At 46.0% G+C, this 20,521-nt stretch overlaps 1 protein-coding gene across 1 annotated transcript; it reads left to right on the forward strand.

Annotated features, from left to right (window-relative positions):
• The first annotated feature begins 1,932 nt into the window (after positions 1 to 1,932).
• ZNF470 (zinc finger protein 470) lies at positions 1,933 to 19,599 on the forward strand. The gene is made up of 5 exons (XM_089901944.1): positions 1,933 to 7,668; positions 9,581 to 9,672; positions 14,827 to 14,953; positions 15,130 to 15,225; positions 17,615 to 19,599. The coding sequence occupies exons 1-5, from the start codon at positions 7,533 to 7,535 to the stop codon at positions 19,486 to 19,488; spliced, it is 2,325 nt and encodes a 774-aa protein (XP_089758070.1). The 5' UTR covers positions 1,933 to 7,532; the 3' UTR covers positions 19,489 to 19,599.
• Positions 19,600 to 20,521: the final 922 nt, after the last annotated feature.

Here is a 20,521-nt window from a genome sequence, read left to right on the forward strand (position 1 = left end):
AGGGGACTGAGTACTCTTGAAAGATTGTAATCAGTCTCTGAACATTTCCACTGGAATTCCTGAACGACGTATTTGTGCAGAGTGAGGGCTCATGGGGGAATTCTTATGTAGTGTAGCTTGTAGCAGGTACAATGACCACAAACCCATATGGTTATTTTCCAAGGTCCTGGTAGCATTTGTTAATGATACCTATGGTATGATTAGACAACTGCCCAAAGTTTGTGCTTCCCTTTCTGTTGCCTGAAAGTCGATTCCAGAATGTGACTGCCGAGGCACATCCTGCATTACTCAGCCACTATTGCTTCCAGTTCTGGCTGTGGTTTGAATAGGAAACGTGTGTCACTCTGGGCTCGGTTATTAAGAAAAGGATATACCACCCAGCTGGAAGAAGAAGAATCTCAATTTTATGGAACGGCAAAACTGCAAGATGGAAGAACTCTGGGCCGCTAAACCGCTATTTGGAGGAAAGCCATCAGTCACTCAGGAGCAACAACAGTGGATTATTATGTGAGTGAAAAACAAACATATGTGCAGGTAATGACACGAGTTTTAATTGTGATAGCAGCTGCTGTAGTTCTATCAATGTGGTATCTTTGACTACTGATAGAATCCCTTTTTTTTTTTTTTTTTTTTTTTTTTTTGCGGTATGCGGGCCTCTCACTGTTGTGGCCTCTCCCGTTGCGGAGCACAGGCTCCGGACGCGCAGGCTCAGCGGCCATGGCTCACGGGCCCAGCCACTCCACGGCATGTGGGAACTTCCCGGACCAGGGCACGAACCCGCGTGCCCTGCATCGGCAGGCGGACTCTCAACCACTGCGCCACGAGGGAAGCCCAGAATCCCTATTTTAACTCACTGAATCACAGAGTAAGGGCTGTGATAGTATGTTCATTAGCTGTTGTGTAACAAACTACGCTAAAGCTTAGTGGCTTAAAACAAACATACATTTGTCATCTTACAGCTTCTTTGGGTAAGGAATCCAGGCATGGCTCAGCTGGGTGCCTCTGGCTCCTGGGGTCTTTTAACAAGACAGCAGTCATCTGAAGGCTTTATGGGAGGAGAATCATCTTCCAAACTCATTAAAACTGTTGGCTGGCCTCGGGTCCTTGCTGGCCTTTGGCTGGACACATCAATTCCTTTCCACATGGGCAGCTCACAACGTGGCAGCTGGCTTCCTTGTAAGTGAGCAGGCAAGAGAAGGGTACCCAAGGTGGAAGCCGAAGCCTTTATGTAACCTAATATTACAAGTGGCATCCCCTCATCTTTGTACTTGGTTAATTAAAAGTGGGTCACTAGGTCCAGCTCACTTCCAAGGGGAGAGGATTACATGAGGTTATGAATAGCAGAAGGCGGGGATCATTTGGGAGCCACTTTAATGGATGCCTACCATAGTCTGCCCTCCGGCCCCTGGTGACTCATTTCCCTTCGGCATACAAAACAATCACCGGCTTCCAAGGCCCCTCCCCAAATCGCATCTCATTATAGCATCAACTCAAAGTCAAGAATCTTGTCATGTAAATTAAGTACAGATGCTGATGAGGCTCATAAGACGTCGTTTCTTAAGTACAGTTCCTCTTGCTCTGTAGACCTTTGGAAATAAATTATCTGCCTCCTCTAGACCCCAGAGGGCGCGCGCGCGCACACACGCACACACACGCGCGCACACACACGCGCGCGCACACACACACACACCCGCAAGTGCACAAAGCACCAGGCAAAATCCAAATCTCCGCTCTTCTATCCCGAAGGCTCCGCCCCTAGACCCGCCTCTCCTAAGCTCCGCCCACTTCCCTGGCTTTTCCCCTTGCTCAAGGCGCCTGCGCGCTCCACGTTCTTGCGACCCCGCCCACCTTCGGCCGAGGCGCGGGTGAGCGGCTACTCGGGTCTCGGCTCTCAGTGCCTGACAGCTGCTCCTGCGCACTCCGAGCCCGGCGACGGCTCCCAGAAGTCCCCGGGGCTCGGCTTCTTTCGTGGAGGCCGTGGGACCCAGAAGCTAAGAGGCTTCTAGGTAGCTCTGTTCCTGACCAGGAGGCACCAATAGGGGACAGAGGGCAGTGATCACCAGGCCGCGGGGAGGAACCCTGCCTAGCAGCGTAGTCCTCAGATTTCAGAAAGCCGCCGCCACCCCTGTCTGCACTACGTTTCCCAAGGGCCCTTGCTCTGAGAGGACGTGCCCACTTCCTACGAGGACTTGAAACCCGGACGTGAGCGAGTCTGGCCGGTTCTGAGGAGAAAGTCTGAGTGGGGCGGCGGCAGCGGCTGAGCCGGGCACGGGGAGGTGCCGAGAGGTCAGCGTCCCGGTCTGCATGCTGGGGCGGCGAGGTCGTGAGCGTGCGCGCGTGATTTGGCGACTGTGACCGTCAGCGCGTGGTGTGTGTGTGACCGGGAGGAGGAGGCAGGTACGTGTGTGAATGGGGGGGAAAATGTGTGCGGGTGTGAGATGTGACTGGTACGGCGCAGAGGAGGCAAGTGTGTGACTGGGGCCCGTGTTTCTGCGCGTGTCTTTTGTGCACCTTGCACGTCCCAGCAGCATGTGAGCGACGGCGTGTATTGGGACGAATGAAGGATTTTACATGGCTGAGAACTGGAAACGCCTCCGGAGGCCACCCCCCGACACACACCCCACGCCCCAGCCCCCCACACACCCTGACTCCACCACCAAGAACCCAGTGTGGCCTAAAGCCCCAAAGCCCTGGAGTCCTGGGAAGGCGCCTGGTTGGGCCGGTGGGGCTTGTAAGGTCTGATCTTAACAAACGGCACCGCGAAACAGAGGAAAGCTTCAAGTGAGCTTTATTAGGGAGCGCTCCCGGGCGAGGTTCACTGGTCCGAGAGAAAGGGGCCAGAGAAGTCGCACCCGGGGGAGGGTTGGGCAAGATTTTATAGGGGAAGAAGAGAAAGGGGTATTCCTTATTTGGTGGTCTTTTCGGGTATCCTGGGGGACCGTTAGTCCCGCCCCTCGAAAGGCGGGAAGGCTGGACTGGGTTCAAAGTCCCCAGGGCAGTTTCTGGAACTGGGTGGTCCGGAGAATTTCGGTCTGATGCAACCTGTGAATCTGATTGTGTTCCCCTGCCTTGGGCCAGTTGGCCTTACATCCCGACATCTTTGGTGTAATGGGGCGGCGTTCTGATCTCTGGCTACTTCATGCTGAATGGGGGCGTCGAAAGGGGAGTCGGGCGACCAGAGGTCCGAGGCTTAGGGGAGACCAGTGGGGGGTTCTGTAGGAAGCGAGGTGTAAGGACCGAGGAGCATTTGGTTTGTGGCCACCCGAGAGACTTCCTCCATGCGCCTGCAAAGGAACCTAAGAAAACAGGGAGCAAACGTGAGCAAGATACAGATGAGAATTAAGGGGCCTAAGATTGGTGTTAGCCAGGTATAGAGGGTGGATCGCCACCAATCGGGAATTGGGGAGGCGGACTGTTGGTGTTTGCGTTGGAGTTCTTCTCTTAAGCGATGGAGGGCTTTTACGTTGTCTTCGACGAGTCCTGTTTCATTGATGTAATAGCAGCATTCCTCCTGTAGGAAGAGGCAGGTACCTCCTTTGTCGGCCGTCAGGAGATCCAGGGCTCGTCGATTTTGGAGGGCACCTCGGGCTACTGAGGTGATCTGGCGCTGGAGGGAGGTGATGGAGGCGGCAGAAGCCTCGATGGCTAGCTGGAGTTTTTGTTCTAGGTCACGGGATGTTGAGACACTGTGTGTTAGGGCTCCTCCCCCGATGCCCGCAGCAACGAGAGAGGCGAGGGAAATGCCTGCGACCATAGGGAGAAAGATGGCCCTTTGGCCCTTAGAGAGGTCGAGGGCCCGCATGAGTGCTATCAGTTCAGCCCTTTGAGAGGTTGTCCCTTCTGGGAGGCGGTTGGCCTCGATAGGCCGCCCGTCGGCATCCGTCAGGACCGAGTATCGAACTACCGTCCACAAAGAGAGTGCGGTCCGGATTTGAAAGAGGGGTGCCAAAGAGTCCCTCTCTTGGTGGTTTGAAGGGTTCTATGACATGAGGGCAGGAATGGGATGGAAAACCCCCGGTGCCAGAGATAGGCACGAGGGAAGCCGGGTTCAGGCGAGGGGAGAGATCAAGAGAAATAGCTGGGTTTTCAATGAATAGAAGGTGGAACTCCTGGATGCGGGAGGGGCCCAGGAGGGAGAGAGACTTGTGGCCTAGGAGGTCGACCAGCCGGTGGGAGGAAAACACGGTTAGTGGGTGGGCCAGAGCCAGTTTGAGTGTTTGTTTGGTCACTTCAGCTGCCGCTGCTAGGGCCCGAAGGCATGGTTGCCATCCCCGAATGGTTGGGTCCAGCTGTTTGGAGAGGTAAGCCACGGGGCGGTAGGAAGGCCCTACAGGCTGGGCAAGGAGTCCAGTGGCTATTCCGGCCCGTTCATCCACAAAAAGGTGAAAAGGTCGGTTTGGGTTGGGCAGAGAAATGGGAGGAGAAGATATCAGAGCGTTATGGAGGGTGAGAAAGGCCTGTCGAAAGGCGGAAGGAGAGGTGAGGGGTCCTTGAGGGGTTTCTTTAGCGGCTAGATATAAGGGTTTAGCGAGGAGAGCAAAGTTAGGGATCCAGACTACTGGGTGGAGAGGAATTATGGCCTCATTGATTAGTCGGAGGTCCTGGACCAGGTGATAATCCCCAGAGGCCTTGCGGACAGGCAGGATGGAGGTGTTGCAGGGAGAGTCCGTGGGGATGAGGAGTCCCTGGTTTAGGAGTCTGGTGATAATAGGTTGTAGGCCCCTAAGGTGAGTCTCAGAGATGGGAAATTGGGGCATTGATGGAAATTTGGAGGGGTCCTTTAGGCGAATGAGAACGGGGGAATGGTGTGTTGCTATTATGGGCTTAGAAGTATCCCAGACTTGGGGATTGATTGGGTTCGGTGTGATTGGAAGAGGGGGATAGGAGGGGGAAGGTTCTAGAGACAGGCCGAGAAGAAGCAGGAGTCGGGAGGAGGGGACTTTAGGGTCAAGTCTAACCAGCTGGAGGGAGGCCCCTAAGTGGAAAAGGACATCTCGGCCTAGCAAGGGAACTGGGCAGGATGGTATGACTAAGAAGGAGTGAGTAAAAGGGAGTCCTTCGATATGACATGGGAGTGGACCGGTCTGGAGTGGGAAGGATGGTTTGCCATCAATACCCATGACCGAGATCTGGGAAGGAGAAACTGGCCCGGAATAAGTAGACAGGACCGAATAGGTAGCCTCCGTGTCCACCAGAAATGAGATGGACTTACCCACTACCTGTAGCGTTACCCTGGGCTCGGCGAGGGTGATGGGGGTCTTCGAGTCCGGGCGCCGTCAGTCGTCAGCCAATCCCAGCAGTTCGAGTGGTAATGCCGTTGGGTCGGCCTGCCCCCCGCGTGGAGACGCTGAGGGAGGGCCAGTCGTAGAGCAGTCACTCTTCCAGTGGCCCGTTAGCCCGCAGCTGGGACAGGGCTTAGAAGGAGGTCGGGGATTGGGACATTGGCGAGCCCAGTGGCCTTCTTTTCCGCATTTGAAGCAGGCCCCCGGCGGGGTTGCCTTTTGCGGACCCCGTGGATGCTGTGATCCATGGGAGATGGCCGGCCTTAGGGCGGCTACAAGAGCTTGGGTTTGGAGGGCCACCTTCTGGTGCATCCGAGCCTGTCGGCTGGTTTCTGCCAAATCCTCACGGCCATTATAGACTTTAAAGGCCATCTTTACCAGATCTCGAACAGGTGTTTGAGGGCCGTCTTCTGCCCGTTTTAATTTCTTTTGGATGTCCGGGGCTGATTGGGTGATAAAATGGGTGGCCAGGACCGCTGCCCCTGCCGGGGTGTCGGGATCCAGCCGGGTGTAGAGAGTTAAGGCCTCTGTAAGGCGATTGAGAAAGATAGCTGGATTTTCGTTAGGTTCTTGGGTTATCTCTTTTAGTTTTTCAAAATTGACTACCTTATGAGCGGCAGCCTGCATGCCAGCCAGGAGGCATTGGATCATGAGGTCGCGCTTACGACGGCCATCTTGGCCATACTGATAAGTCCAGCCTGGATCGGTGCCAGGTACGGCAGTCGCTGCGACAGGCATGGAGTTGTCGGGAAGGTGAACCTGATCTGCATGGTTTCGGGCAGCAGTCTGAATTCTTTCCCTCTCGTCAGGGGTCAGAGTAGAAGATAGGATCACAAAGATATCGTGCCAGGTTAGTGTCTGAGAGAGATCTTGGAGAGAAAAGGGAACATGAACTCTAACTAATCCTTCCGCTCCTGCTACCTCCCTCAGAGGGCAGAGGAGATTTGAATCTTGGGAGTCTTGAGAGCGTGTATGTGCACTAATTGGCAAAGCAAGGGGCGTGGGAGGAGAAACCTTCGAGGGAGGCGGGGGAACGGTTGGAGGGGCCGGAGCGGGTTCGGGAGGAGGAGGGACCGCCTCAGGGTAGGGTGGAGGTTGGAGAGGAGCTCTGGAGGGGGGAGAGGCGAGGTTCAGGTGGGTCGGCTAGTGGAGAGGGGTCATCGTCAAAGGAAATTAAGGGCTTGAATGTAGGAGATGTCTGTTTGGCAAGAAGGATCTGGGAAGTGGAACAATCGGCGCAGAGGGAAAGGCGGGAGCGCAAATACAAGAAGGCCTGAACATAGGGGACCTCGGACCATTTGTCCGTCCCGCGGCAGTAATTATCTAGATCACGGAGGATGTTAAAATCGAAAGTCCCTTCAGGATTGATTGTCTAGAGGATATTGTGGCCAGGCCACAGTGGAATAGAAAATAAGCCGTCGGCGACGGAGATCTTGGGAGAAACCGAGGGCTGTAAAATTGGCTAGGAGACACCCTAGGGGCGTCTTAGAATCTGGTTTCGATTGTGAGGTTCCCATGACCCCCAGTCTGTCCCTGAGTGAATGGAGAGGGAGAGAGGCGTCCCTGGTCTCAGTCTCCAATTCACGGCAGGTCGGAGGGCGGTCAGGCCATTGGGACGTCTCCACAATCACCCGAGGCCCGGCGGGTTGGAGAGCGGTCAGGCAATTGGGACGTCTCCGCAGTTGCCCGAGGCCCGGAGAGAGAACGGAGGAGTCCCTGACGCGGCCGCGATTAAGGACAGGGAGTCCGGTGGGCAGGGACTCTGAGGGACGGAGGGAACAAGGGAGGGGGACTTACCCCGTTTTCTGCCGGATCGGGTGGATGAGTAGAGGTTCCCTGGTTGTCTCCTGGGGGAGGGGAGGAGCGGTCCGCGCGGTAACCCGCGGGGCTTGGTACCCCTCCCGGGTTTCGGCACCAAATGTAAGGTCGGATCTTAACAAACGGCACCGCGAAACAGAGGAAAGCTTCAAGTGAGCTTTATTAGGGAGCGCTCGCGGGCGAGGTTCACTGGTCCGAGAGAAAGGAGCCAGAGAAGTCGCACCCGGGCGAGGGTTGGGCAAGATTTTATAGGGGAAGAAGGGAAAGGGGTGTGGTGAATCTGGGAGGGCGCAGGGTATTCCTTATTTGGTGGTCTTTTCGGGTATCCTGGGGGACCGTTAGTCCCGCCCCTCGAAAGGCGGGAAGGCTGGACTGGGTTCAAAGTCCCCAGGGCAGTTTCTGGAACTGGGTGGTCCGGAAAGTTTCGGTCTGATGCAACCTGTGAATCTGATTGTGTTCCCCTGCCTCGGGCCAGTTGGCCTTACAGGGCTGAAGCATTTCTTGCCTGTCCCACCTGGATGGTGTGGAAGTCGGGACACTACACACGTCCACGGGACTAAGTATGGAGGTAAGAGTGGCAGAGGGCCTTGGTACGGCTGCAAGAGTGAAAATTAAGGTTTGGGGGTGCTGTTCCTGGGCCCAAGTGCTGGAGGAGGATGTCCCTGGCTTCAGAGTCTGGTGGACCCAGAAGTCCAAAGATTTGGACGGTCATCTCGGGCCAGAGTGTGGAGCTGAATTCAAGGAGGGTTCTTGACTTGCCCAGAGTCTCCTAGCCAGACACTCCCCTTCCAGGTCTGTCTGCGTATCTCCAAGGACCCAGGGGAGAGAGCATTCCCCATTAGAACATTACCTCTGAGTGCTGTGCTGCTGTTCAAGGAGGACCTCAGTATTTAATATTTTTATTTTTTAACCTGTTAGAGTCCTGTCCTACATTATCACTGTGGGATGCGACTTGGGAGGAAGGCGAGATTCACAGCTTCGTCTGGAAGTGCTGAGGGATCCCAGCCTTTCCATGGCTTAGTCACCTTTTAGTAGATGAACAAAAATACTCCCCCATTTCTATCTCACACTTCTCTGTCTCCCGCTACCCCCGCCCCCAGCCAGAGTGAGTAAAGAGAGAGAGAGAAGGGAAAGAAGCACTGCTCATAGCCCTATTGTTCTTTGCTTGTTTTACTGCATGCAATAAAAATAGGTAATATTTACTGAGTGCTTACTGTGGCCCAGACACAGTTCTAAGACCTTTTGCATATGTTAACACCAAACCTCACAACATTATGAGGTGGAAACTATCTTATCTCCTTTTTATAGATGAGGACACTGACGCATAGAGAGGACAAATAATCACTAGTAAGTGGAGGAGCCAGGATTCACATCCAGGACAGGCTGACTCCAGAGTCCCCCTCTGTACTGGCCCTCATGTAATCCCCTTGAAGTGGGTATTCTTAACCACTTTTGACAGTTTAAGAAGCTAACCCTAAGAGTTCAGATCCCAAGACCTCCACTGCGCAAGTTTTTTTTTCTTAAACTTTCTGACCCAGTTTCTGTTATGTGAAATGAAGATGATATTCTATACCTCATAGGACTGTTATAGGGATTAAGTGAGCTCATACCTGTAAAGCACTTTGTGTAGTCCCTGTCACATAGTAACTAGTGCTCCGTAAGTGTTCATTCTTATATTCATCATTATAATAATGCTTTGAAAAAGCAGTGGAGTTTAGTGGAAAGAAACCAGAATTAAGTCAGATATTTTTATCCTCTTCCTGATTGAAGAAACTTGGCTGGAGGGCTGGGGGTGGGGTGAGGTGGCAAGGGACTTCAGAGCTATAGTTTGCTAGAAAAGGAGAGCCTGGGTCTCCTGACAGTTTTTTGGTCCAGCTATCCGTAAGCCACATGGACTCTGTTGTAACAAAGGTAATACCTCTTTCTGGGGAAGATGGCTTTTTTCAAGTCTGATAGACTCTTTATAAGTCCTGAGTAGTTAGTTGCACATGAGGTGTTTTTCTGTTATATTCTGGTGTCTGCTTGAGAATATAACTTGGCTGGTAGAGTCACGCAGACAGGTTGATGACTGGGCTCCATTGTTTACAAGCTGTGTGACTTGTGCAAAAGACTTCACTTCCCAGAGCTTTCACGTGTGAAACAGTGACAGTATTCCCTATTTTCACTGAAGGTCGTGAAGGTCACATCAGAGTATGAATATGTGCAGCACTCCTAATACATCTCTGTTGTTAATGAATGGGTGGCTTTGAGCAAGAGAGAGATTGTCCTCGGCCTGAAAATCCAGAGCAGAGCAGAACCCCAGCTGTAAATTATTGGTTTTCCAGGGAGTGCCTGGACTGTGAGAGGAGGGTGGAGTAGGAATAGGGGAGTGAGAACAGAGGGATCTGAAGGGAAAAGTTTCTAGGTTGTGATTATTCGAGCTACTCACCGTTCCTAGAGTCTCTCACTAGTCTCTCACCATTCCTTTCTCTTCCTCCCAGCTGTGCCCTCTCAGGATGAAGCCCTTCTCCACATGAGGAGCCAGGAAAAGGAGAAGGTGATGGGAATTGAACTTCTTAAAGCCATGTCCCTGGTTAGTATTCCCTTCCTTTTCAGGACTTGGTAATGTTTGTTTCCTTCTGAAAATTTTCCCACTTTGGGGCCTGGCTCCTATTTCCTCTCTTTCTGACGAGTAATGGGGCTATATGTAGCTTCAAACAGCCCAATACACTCTTACAGAGCTTCCTCTTTTTCCTATTCAATGTTTATTCTTCACTCAAGAAATGACCCCCTGTGAGCCCTTCCCTTGTACTCTTTTTTTTCATAAGTATCTGACAATACAGAAATACAGTCCTTAGAGGAGATTTGAGAGCCACGATCTGCCTAGTCCCTAAATCCCCATCCTTGCTCTCAGAGAGCTTACTATCTGTTTGGAGAAATGAAAAGGTAGCAAACATTTATTTTTACAGTGTGATCAGTGCTGCAGGTGGAGAGTGGACTTCCTGTGGAGTGGAGGGGAAGGGCCATTAGTAGCCCGATGAGTGCCTTTGGGTGAATTACAAAAAGGTGCCCCTTCATCTGTACTGATGAAGCTCTGTGATAGGCCACAACCTGGCAGAAGGAAATCTGCTTATTTTAGCTCCTTTTTGCCACCTTCGTGAGAAATCCTGCACAATGTTACTCGCTGTTGGAAGGAGGAGGCGTTGGGAGGGCTTGAGTCACAGACAAAGGGATTTCTGAGTTGCATATTGAAGGAAGTGGAGGAGATCTGCAGGCGCAGGTGAGATGGGTGACATTTTCGCCAGAGTAAACAAAGATTTCCCCTCCCTACTTGACTGGAGCCATAGTGTCTTAAAATGCCAGGGAATGTACTACATCCTTTTTTCTTTCTAGGATGAATACCATAATCTATTTAATCAGCCCTTTGTTGTTCCATAGGTAAATTGTTGCCAATATTTTACTGTTTAATAGAGAGCGTTGCAGTTATCATCCTTGTATTTGAATTTTTGCCCTCATCTCTGATTTCTTTGGACTAAATTCCTAATTTTTCATTTCTTGCAGATTAGAGTTTCTCACACTTACTCTACTCCAGAATTTTTGTTTGTTTGTTTTTGTTTTTTTTGCGGTACGCGGGCCTCTCACTGTTGTGGCCTCTCCCGCTGCGGAGCACAGGCTCCGGACGCGCAGGCTCAGCGGCCATGGCTCACGGGCCCAGCCGCTCCGCGGCATGTGGGATCTTCCTGGACTGGGGCACGAACCCGTGTCCCCTGCATCGGCAGGCGGACTCTCAACCACTGCGCCACCAGGGAAGCCACAGAATGTTTTTAATATTAATATCTTATTGACCAATAATAGAACCTTAAGAACTATAATTCATGTTCTGATTAAACTGCTGAACAAGTGTCACCAGCAAATTAATTATTATAAAACTATAAAAATTGGTACATAAATTTTAAAATCTAATCAAATGAAAACAACTTAGAATATTAAAATTGTTTTATTTTACATCAAAGACACAATAAGCAACTTAAAGCAAAATACCTTCTTTAAAAAAAAAACAGATTTAATGCCACAACATGTACTACCAATGAAACTTGTTTCTTAGAGCATATATACATTTTAAACAAAAGCATTATGGTTATTGGTCAGAAGAATATATTTTAAGAGTGCCAGAGTATGGTATAAAGGTTAGTAACAAGAACTCTGGAACCAAACTGCCTGGGTACAAATTCTAGCTCCACCATATACTAGACATATCACCTTAATTTCAGTTCCCTCAACTGTAAAATGGGAATAATAATAGTACCAAATTTATAGGACTGTTGTGAGTATTAATGAGTCAATATATTTTAAGTGTTTAGAAAAGTACTTGGCACATAATAAGCACTAGCTATATGTGCTTCTGAAGAACTACAATATGATGTTTAATGCACAAGAAGCACTTAATATCTGGAATGTTTATATTTCCAATGGAATATTAGTTTTTTTGTGTGGTTTTTTTTTTTTTTGCGGTACGCAGGCCTCTCACTGTTGCGGAGCACAGGCTCCGGACGTGCAGGCTCAGCGGCCATGGCTTACGGGCCTAACTGCTCTGTGGCATGTGGGATCTTCCTGGACCGGGACACAAACCCGCATCCCATGCATAAGCAGGCGGACTCTCAACCACTGCGCCACCAGGGAAGCCTTGGAATATTAGTTTTAAAAATAACATTTTGCACTGAATTTGGGAGAGTCCTGGTTCTGGGTAATGGACTAAGCATGCTCCACCTGTCTTTCCCACTGAAAGCTGGGATGCATGCATGCATGAAGCATGCATGCTCCAGAATGCATGAAGAAGCAATTTGAAGTCTCTAAAAAGTACATAGGCAGATTGGGAAAGAAGCCCAAAATGTGAAGTCCCACCAGACCTGCAGTGTGATTACCTTTTTTTTTTTCCTTCCAATATCTCTTAACATGGATTCAACAAGCACAGAACTCAGAAGTAGGCATTGGCGTGGATAGAAAGAACTGCAGGAGAAACTTTCTAGTTTAGACTCAAGAAGTGGGAAAGGGATCTAATGCTCAGAATGAGGGGGAGGGGAGCAGAAATCTCCCTTTTAAAGTGCTAAGTGCACAATGGAATGGAATAAATAAGGCCCAGTTATCTGGCCAGAGAACGAAAAAGAGGAGCCCCCTGGGAAACAAAGTACTGGAGAGATCCCAGAGAGGGAGGAAGTCACCCACATCAAGTTGTTTATGGTCTCCTAAGCAGCTCACTCTGAGCTGCTCGTGTATGTATCTGACCCTGAAGAGCATACCATAGTCTATGAGAATGAACTAAGGTCTCAGGCTGGCCTTAGACCAGGCTGGCCACTTACTGGAGCATAAGTAGGACAAAGGTGAATATCACTGCACAGGGTTGAAAATGGAACTGCTGTTGAAACCACCACCCACAGAAGGCTGGTTAGAACTTGCAGCCTGAAGAAAATATCAGCCAACATTCTCCATAGAGAATTTAAACAAGACGTAGAGTCTCGTAATATCCAGAATGTCAGAAATATAATCCAAAATTATTCAGCTAATGAAAAACTAGGAAAATTTCAATTCATAGGGGAAAAGGCCACCACCGGATACTAACGTTGATGTGACACCAATGTTGGAATTATCTGATAAAGACTTTAAAGCAGCTGTTATAAAAGTGCTCCAACAAGTAAGGTTGAACATTCTTGAAACTAGTGGAAAGATAGTCTCAGCAAAGAAATAGAAAATATGAACAAGAAATGAAAAATGTAGTAACCAAAATAAGCTCACTGGATGGACTAGTGGCACAATGGAGATGACAGAGGAGAGAGTTAGTGAACTTGAGGATAAACAGACACTATCTAATCTGAATAACAGCGAGAAAAAAGATTGAACAAAGCCTCAGGGTCCTATAAGACAATACCAAAATGTTTAACATTTCTATCATTGAATCCCCCCAAAAAGAGGAGAAAATGAAGTGTAGAAAAAGTATTTGAAGACATAATGGCTGAAAAATTACCAACTTCAGTGAAAGACATAAACATGTGGGTCTATAAAGCTCATCAAACTCCAATGTGATGAACCCAGAGAAATCCCTACCCAGAAATGTCATAATCAGACTGCTGAAACTGAAGACAAGGGAAAAAAACTTCAAAAGCAGCCAGAGAAAGACAGTGCTTAACATACAGGACAACAGTGATTTGGATAACTGTGGATTTCTCATCAGAAACCATGGAAGTCAGAAGTCAGAAAAGTAGAACAACTTTTTTAAAGTGCTCGAAGAAGAGAACTGTCAACCCAGAATTCTGTGTCCAGTAAAAATAGCCTTCAAGAAGGTGAAATAGTTTCTCTTGTGAATGAACACTAAGAAAATTCATAGACAGATTTTTAAAAGAATTACAAAATGAAGTTTTCCCAGTAGAAATTATATCAGAAGGGAATTTGGAACATTAGGAATGAAGGAAGTGCAACAAAAATGGTGAATATTTATATGTAAATGCAATAGACTGTTCTTTAGAAGTATTTAAAGTATCTTCAACAGTTGAAACCAAAACTAATAGCTTAGGTTTGCTGAGCCGGACAGGATTTGAACATAGGTTATCTGGCTTCAGAGACCATGTTCTTAACTACTATAGCTTACTGAAATTAGTAAAATAAAATATAGGTAAAACGTTTATTGAAATACTAAACCAAATGTATCACCTCTTCCTGGCCTCCTGCTCTTCTTTCTTTCCCATCTCTCCTTCATAATTATCATAGGTAAAAATTCTTGAGTACTTAGCCAGGTAGTGTGCCTGTTACTTCATTTAATTCTCACAGTGCTACCATGAGGTAGGTACTAAAATTATTACCACTTTTTTAGGAGGGAAATCTTGAAGCACACAGAAGTTAGTTGACTTGGCAAAGATCACCCAGCTAGTAAGTGACAGAGTCTGAATTCTTTGGAATAATAATCTAACCTTTTTCTCTGGTTTTATTTAAAACTCATTCTTAGATGTTGGTATAAGTGAAATCACAAAAAAAAAAACAAAAAAGAAGAAGAAATGAAAAATCTGCCATCAACCATAGAACTGGCCTCACTTCATGGTTGGTTAGAAATTCAGCCCATGTAACAAAACACAGGTTACCTGTCATGTGCCTACCTCATATCATCTCTTGATACTTCTCAGCAGATTATCAAAAAATAACTTACCAAATGAGTTTTCTCCTAATCTATTTGTTTTTCAAAACAAAATAATAGTGCTGGGCATTTTTTTCTTTCATTCTTTTTAGGCATACCTCTTAATATCTCGAGAACACTAAGATTTCTTAGAGTATGTTGTGGAGATTGAAGTCATACTCATCAGGTCAGCATCATTCCTTGAACCTTTCTATTGCAGTCCCAGAGCTCTTTAGTTTTTCCATGTAGAAAGTGAGCTAACTCCTAACATAGACAAAATAATTTAGTGCTTGATGATATTGTGTTTTGAATGCAATCAATACTTTTTTATTTGAGAATGTCTTCTCACACCATAAAATGCTTCAAGAACAGAGAGTTATCGCTCATATTTTTTCTTTTAATATATATAAATATAGGCAGAAAAGTGTTTCAGTAAATAACTACATGACCTTGATCATTTAGATTCTCCCAGGGCAGTTACTCACAATTTCTTTTTCCCAAATGTGAACAGCGTAACTCTTTACCCTAAGGCCAGCTAAGTCAGGGCATGAACACTGATTGAGCAAGATTATATTTGTGTCGTTTCAGGATTCAGTGTCTTTCACGGATATAGCCATAGACTTCTCCCAAGATGAGTGGGAATGGCTGAATCTTGCTCAAAGAACTTTGTATAAGAAGGTGATGTTAGAGAACTATAGGAACCTGGCTTCATTGGGTAAGAGTATATTCCTCCCTCCACCTCCCCCTAGGAGTCTTTCCACTTCAGTAGCCTTTCATGACTTTATCAGCATTTTCCTACAATGTTTCTCTTCTCTCAATACCATTTAGACTGTGTCATAGCTCTGTAATATTCACAGCATAGCTAATTTTCTTATTTCCTCTTATATGCAGGTCTTTGCATTTCTAAACCAGATGTGATCTCCTTATTGGAGCAGGATAAAGAGCCCTGGATGATGAAAGGAGAGATAACAAGAGGGCTGCCCCCAGGTAAATGCAGGATAACTAGAGCTGGGAAAACTATCCTAAAGGTGTTTCTTCCCTCTAATATTTGCTGGAAAATACCTCTCAAAGTCCTTCCCAAATTGAAACTTCTTGTTCTAACACTATGTTTTTTAAAGATTTTATTTATCATTTATTTATTTATTTTGTTTATTTTTTGGCCGCATCAGGTCTTAGTTGCAGCATGCAGGATCTTTGTTGAGGCATGCAGGATATTTCCTTGTGGTTCGCGGGCTTCTCTCTAGTTGTGACATGCAGGCCTTCTCTCTCTAGTTGTGGCGCGTAGGCTCCAGGGCACGTGGGCTCTGCAGTTTGCAGCACGCAGGCTCTTCTAGCACGTGGGATCTTCGTTGAGGCATGCAGGATCTTTTGTTGTGGCATGCGGGCTTCTCTCTAGTTGTGGTGTGTGGGTTTTCTCTCTCTAGTTGTGGTGCGCAGGCTCCAGGGTGCGTGGCCTCCGTAGTTGTGGCGCGCAGCCTCCAGAGCATGTGGGCTCTGTAGTTTGTGGCACACAGGCTCTCTAGTTGAGGTGCATGAGCTCAGTAGTTGTGGCACGCGGGCTTCATTGCCCTGTGGCGTGTGGGATCTTAGTTCCCTGACCAGGGATCGAACCCGCATCCCCTGCGTTGTAAGGCGGATTCTTTAACACTGGACCACGAGGGAAGTCCCTCTAACACTATTTTTTAAGTGGATCTTTTCTTCCCCACTGGTATGACATACCACCTTTACCTTTAGTGATTTCCTATAAATACAACAGTCTGTTTCTGAACTCTGTTATGTTCCATTGCTGTTTACCTAGTTCTGCTCAAGCACTGTATTGTTGTAATCATCCCTGACTTTCAACATTTCTGAGTTCTTTAGACAGATTGGTGTTTAGTTTTTCAAACTTGTTTAAGTATTTTCCTTTCTTTAAAATGTGACTTACCAAATTAATAAGTATTATAGCTATGTTCTCTCTGCTTTTAATTATTTTTCTCTTTGGTGTTTATTTTTTATTGTTGTTGTTTCTTTTTGTTTTGTTGTTTATGTCTTTTTTCCCCCTTCAATTGGAAAGGTTTTAGTTCTACAACTGTTAACTTTATGACTTCATCTATTTTTAAATTTGTATTTTAAAATTCATCCACTTGAGATTCAAAACATTGTCTTTTGATACCGATATGAAAGATGAAGAAATTAGCCCACTAATGTTACCTCCTCTCTCTTTGTCCATCATCTTCCCACTTTTACTCTACCTATTGGGATTTTTGACTCAGGTTATTTTCTTCAGTTTATTAATTTTTTTCCCTGTCGTGCTTGAAAGCTGTTTTTCTGGTTTAGAAAGCCAGATAATAGCCTATAGACATATATTGCAGGGAAATGAGCTTCAAGTGAGGAGGTTAGTTTATTCTGCGGCCTGTAGTGTGGCCTTTTCCTGCTTTCAGTTCTCAAAGTTTTAAGAAGTGGACGTTGGTAGGTCACTTATAGCCCTAATGGTGTACATTAATAAATAATTTTTAAAAATGAATTAAGCATCCAATTCAAGATATTAGAAAAAGAACAAAATGAATCTCAAGGAGACTGAAATAAGTTATATATAGTGATTTATACTGCTAGAGATAAAAGTAGGAATAAATGAATCAGAAAACAGTAGATCTAATGAAAATAAATCCAACATAGGCTTCTTTAGAAAACCAATAAAATATATAAACTATCCAGACAAATCAAAGAAAATACAAGAAAAGAAATAATGGTAAATGACCACTGACACCTAAGTACATAAGAGAATCATACGGATCTATTTTTGGAATGGAAGTCTCTGTAAATAATTTGAAAACCTGGATGAAATGGATGATACTTTACGAAAATATAATAACCACAACTGACACCAGAGATAGAAAATTTAAACAGACTGGTTACCATTGAAGAAATGTTGAAAGTCATCTAAGAACTGCCTCCCCCAAGAAAATAAGCCACAACCCCAAATAGTTTTACAAATAAATTCTATAAAGCCTGTAAGGAACAATATCAACATTGTTTAAAGTGTTCCATGACAGAATAAAAAGGAGAACTATAAAAAATGTGTTTATGAAGACAGCATAACATTTGATACCAAAATATTGCCAAAACAGCACCCAAAAAAAGGAAATTACAGACAAAATCAATTATGAATATTGGTGCAATATCTTAAATAAAAAGTCATGTTGAAATAATATACCAGAGCCAAGGAGGGTTTATTCAAGAAACGCAAGGGTGGTCACGCTGCTTAACTTTAAGAACTGTCAAAAACATGTACCTTTGTGGGCTTCAGCAACTGTTTTGATTCATATGGTTTCACTTGGAAGTTTCCATTCTTTTGGCATTAAATAAGGGAGACGTTTGCTTTCTTAATATCTTTCAGACTTGGAGTATGTATGGATGAGAAAGGAATTATCTCCAAACCAGGACATCTATGAGGAAAAATTGTCCCAGGCAATGATAATGGAAAGGCTTACAGGCTGTGACCTCAAATGTTCCACATTAGGGGAAAACTGGAAACGTGAAGACCTGTTTGAGAGGGAGCTGGTAAGTCAGAAGACACATTTTAGGCAAGAGATAGTCAGTCATATAGGTACCCTTATTGAGAAAGGAGACCACTGTAACAAATCTGGGACAGTTTTTCATCTGAATACATTATCTTATATAAAACAGGTATTTCCTATTGAAGAGAGAATATATAATTTTGACACAGATAAGAAAAGCTTAAAAGCACATTCCTTTGTGAAAAAACACAAGCAAGTCTATGGAGAAAAGAAACTTTTGAAATGTAATGACTGTGAGAAAACTTTCAGCAAAATCTCAACTCTTACTCTTCATCAAAGAATTCATACTGGAGAGAAACCCTATGAATGTATCGAATGTGGGAAGGCCTTTAGCCAGAGTGCCCACCTTGCTCAACATCAGAGAATCCACACAGGAGAAAAACCCTTCGAATGTACTGAATGTGGGAAAGCCTTCAGCCAGAATGCTCATCTCATTCAACATCAGAGAGTTCATACTGGAGAGAAACCTTATCAATGTAAGCAGTGTCATAAAGCCTTCAGCCAGCTTGCACATCTTGCTCAACACCAGAGGGTTCATACTGGAGAGAAACCCTATGAATGTATCGAATGTGGGAAAGCTTTTAGTGATTGTTCATCTCTAGCTCATCATCGAAGGATTCACTCTGGGAAAAGACCCTATGAATGCATTGACTGTGGGAAAGCTTTCAGGCAGAATGCTTCTCTTATACGTCATCGGCGGTATTGTCACACTGGAGAGAAACCCTTTGATTGTATTGATTGTGGGAAGGCCTTCACTGATCATATAGGACTTATTCAGCATAAGAGAATTCATACTGGAGAGAGACCTTACAAATGTAACGTGTGTGGGAAGGCTTTTAGCCATGGCTCATCCCTGACTGTCCATCAAAGAATTCACACAGGAGAGAAACCCTATGAATGTAATATCTGCGAGAAAGCCTTTAGCCATCGTGGCTCACTCACTCTTCATCAAAGAGTTCATACTGGAGAGAAACCCTACGAATGTAAGGAATGTGGGAAAGCTTTTCGGCAGAGCACGCACCTTGCCCATCATCAGAGAATTCATACTGGGGAGAAACCTTACAAATGTAAGGAGTGCAGCAAAGCCTTCAGCCAGAATGCACACCTGGCACAACATCAGAAAGTACACACTGGAGAGAAACCATACGAATGTAAGGTATGCGGGAAGGCCTTCAGTCAAATTGCACACCTTATTCAACACCAGCGAGTTCATACTGGCGAGAAGCCTTATGAATGTATTGAATGTGGGAAGGCCTTTAGTGATGGCTCCTATCTTGTTCAACATCAGAGGCTCCACTCTGGCAAAAGACCGTATGCATGTCTTGAATGTGGGAAGGCATTCAGACAGAGGGCATCCCTGATCTGTCACCAAAGGTGTCATACAGGCGAGAAACCTTATGAATGTAATGTCTGTGGGAAAGCCTTTAGCCATCGTAAATCCCTTACTCTGCATCAGAGAATTCACACAGGAGAGAAACCGTATGAGTGTAAGGAATGCAGCAAAGCCTTCAGCCAGATTGCCCATCTGACGCTGCATAAGAGAATTCATACTGGAGAAAGGCCCTATGAATGTAAAGAATGTGGAAAAGCCTTTAGGCAGAGTGTACACCTTGCTCACCATCAGCGAATTCATACCGGAGAGTCATCCTCAATTATTCCCTCCTCTTCACCTGCATACCACCAGGTCCTCTAGCTTCAATATTCTAAATCTATCTATCCACTTCTTTCCAACTTGTGCCATTATCGTGGTCAAAGATGCAACCATCTCGTTTGGATTTCTGCATAGCGTTGCAACCATTTTCCCTCTTGCTTCCCTCAAGTGCATTTTTAGCACTGTAGCCAGCTTAATCTTTTAAAAATAAAGAACTATATTCATGTTACTTTTCCATTTGAAACACTTGTTTTGAAGAATATGTTAGATAACCCACTTAAAGGGTTTAGCATACCTTCCTGGGCTTATAATTAATGCCATTAAGGTAGAGTTTTCCTTACAGTTATGTTCAGCTGCAAGTGTAATGAACCAGTAGGTCAAGACTAAGAAGCCTACAAATTTTAGAGTAGATGGAGAACTCTTTACTCTCCTGATAGGTAGGAAAAATGAACACATTCAGAATTGAAAGATTGTATGATATACAAGGTAACATGGTGGCTTGCACCTCCCTCTATGAATAAATATAATGACGTCTAGCATTGTTGATGAGAGAGTCTCACCTCACCTGGCACTTACAAGTGATAATAGGCCAATTAGAACAAAAGGTAGAATGTAGGACTAACTAGGGGGTAGTATTAAAAATGAACTAAAATGAGCAAGCTAGAAAACTTGAATAGGTTAATAGTCATGAAATAAACTACAAAAGGTAGTTCAACACTTTCACCTGTGGAAAAGCATCACAAACAAATCCTGTGATATTTAATTGTTCTAGAGCATAAAATAAATACAGTAAAGCTTCCCATCTTGTTCTATGAGACTGACAAGACTAATACCAAAACAGGAGAACATACATATTGCAGTTGGCTTGTGAATGTGGATGTTAAAAGTTAAATTTTTTCTTTTTTTTTTTTTTGTGGCACACGGGCCTCTCACTGTTGTGGCCTCTCCTGTTGCAGAGCACAGGCTCCGGACGCACAGGCTCAGCGGCCATGGCTCACGGGCCCAGCCGCTCCGCGGCATGTGGGATCTTCCCGGACCGGGGCACGAACCCGTGTCCCCTGCATCAGCAGGCAGA

This window comes from Delphinapterus leucas, chromosome 20 (assembly GCF_059928025.1).
Source record: "Delphinapterus leucas isolate spDelLeu-1000000601 "Yukka" chromosome 20, BTC_Dleu_Yukka2, whole genome shotgun sequence".
NCBI classification, from domain to species: domain Eukaryota; kingdom Metazoa; phylum Chordata; class Mammalia; order Artiodactyla; family Monodontidae; genus Delphinapterus; species Delphinapterus leucas.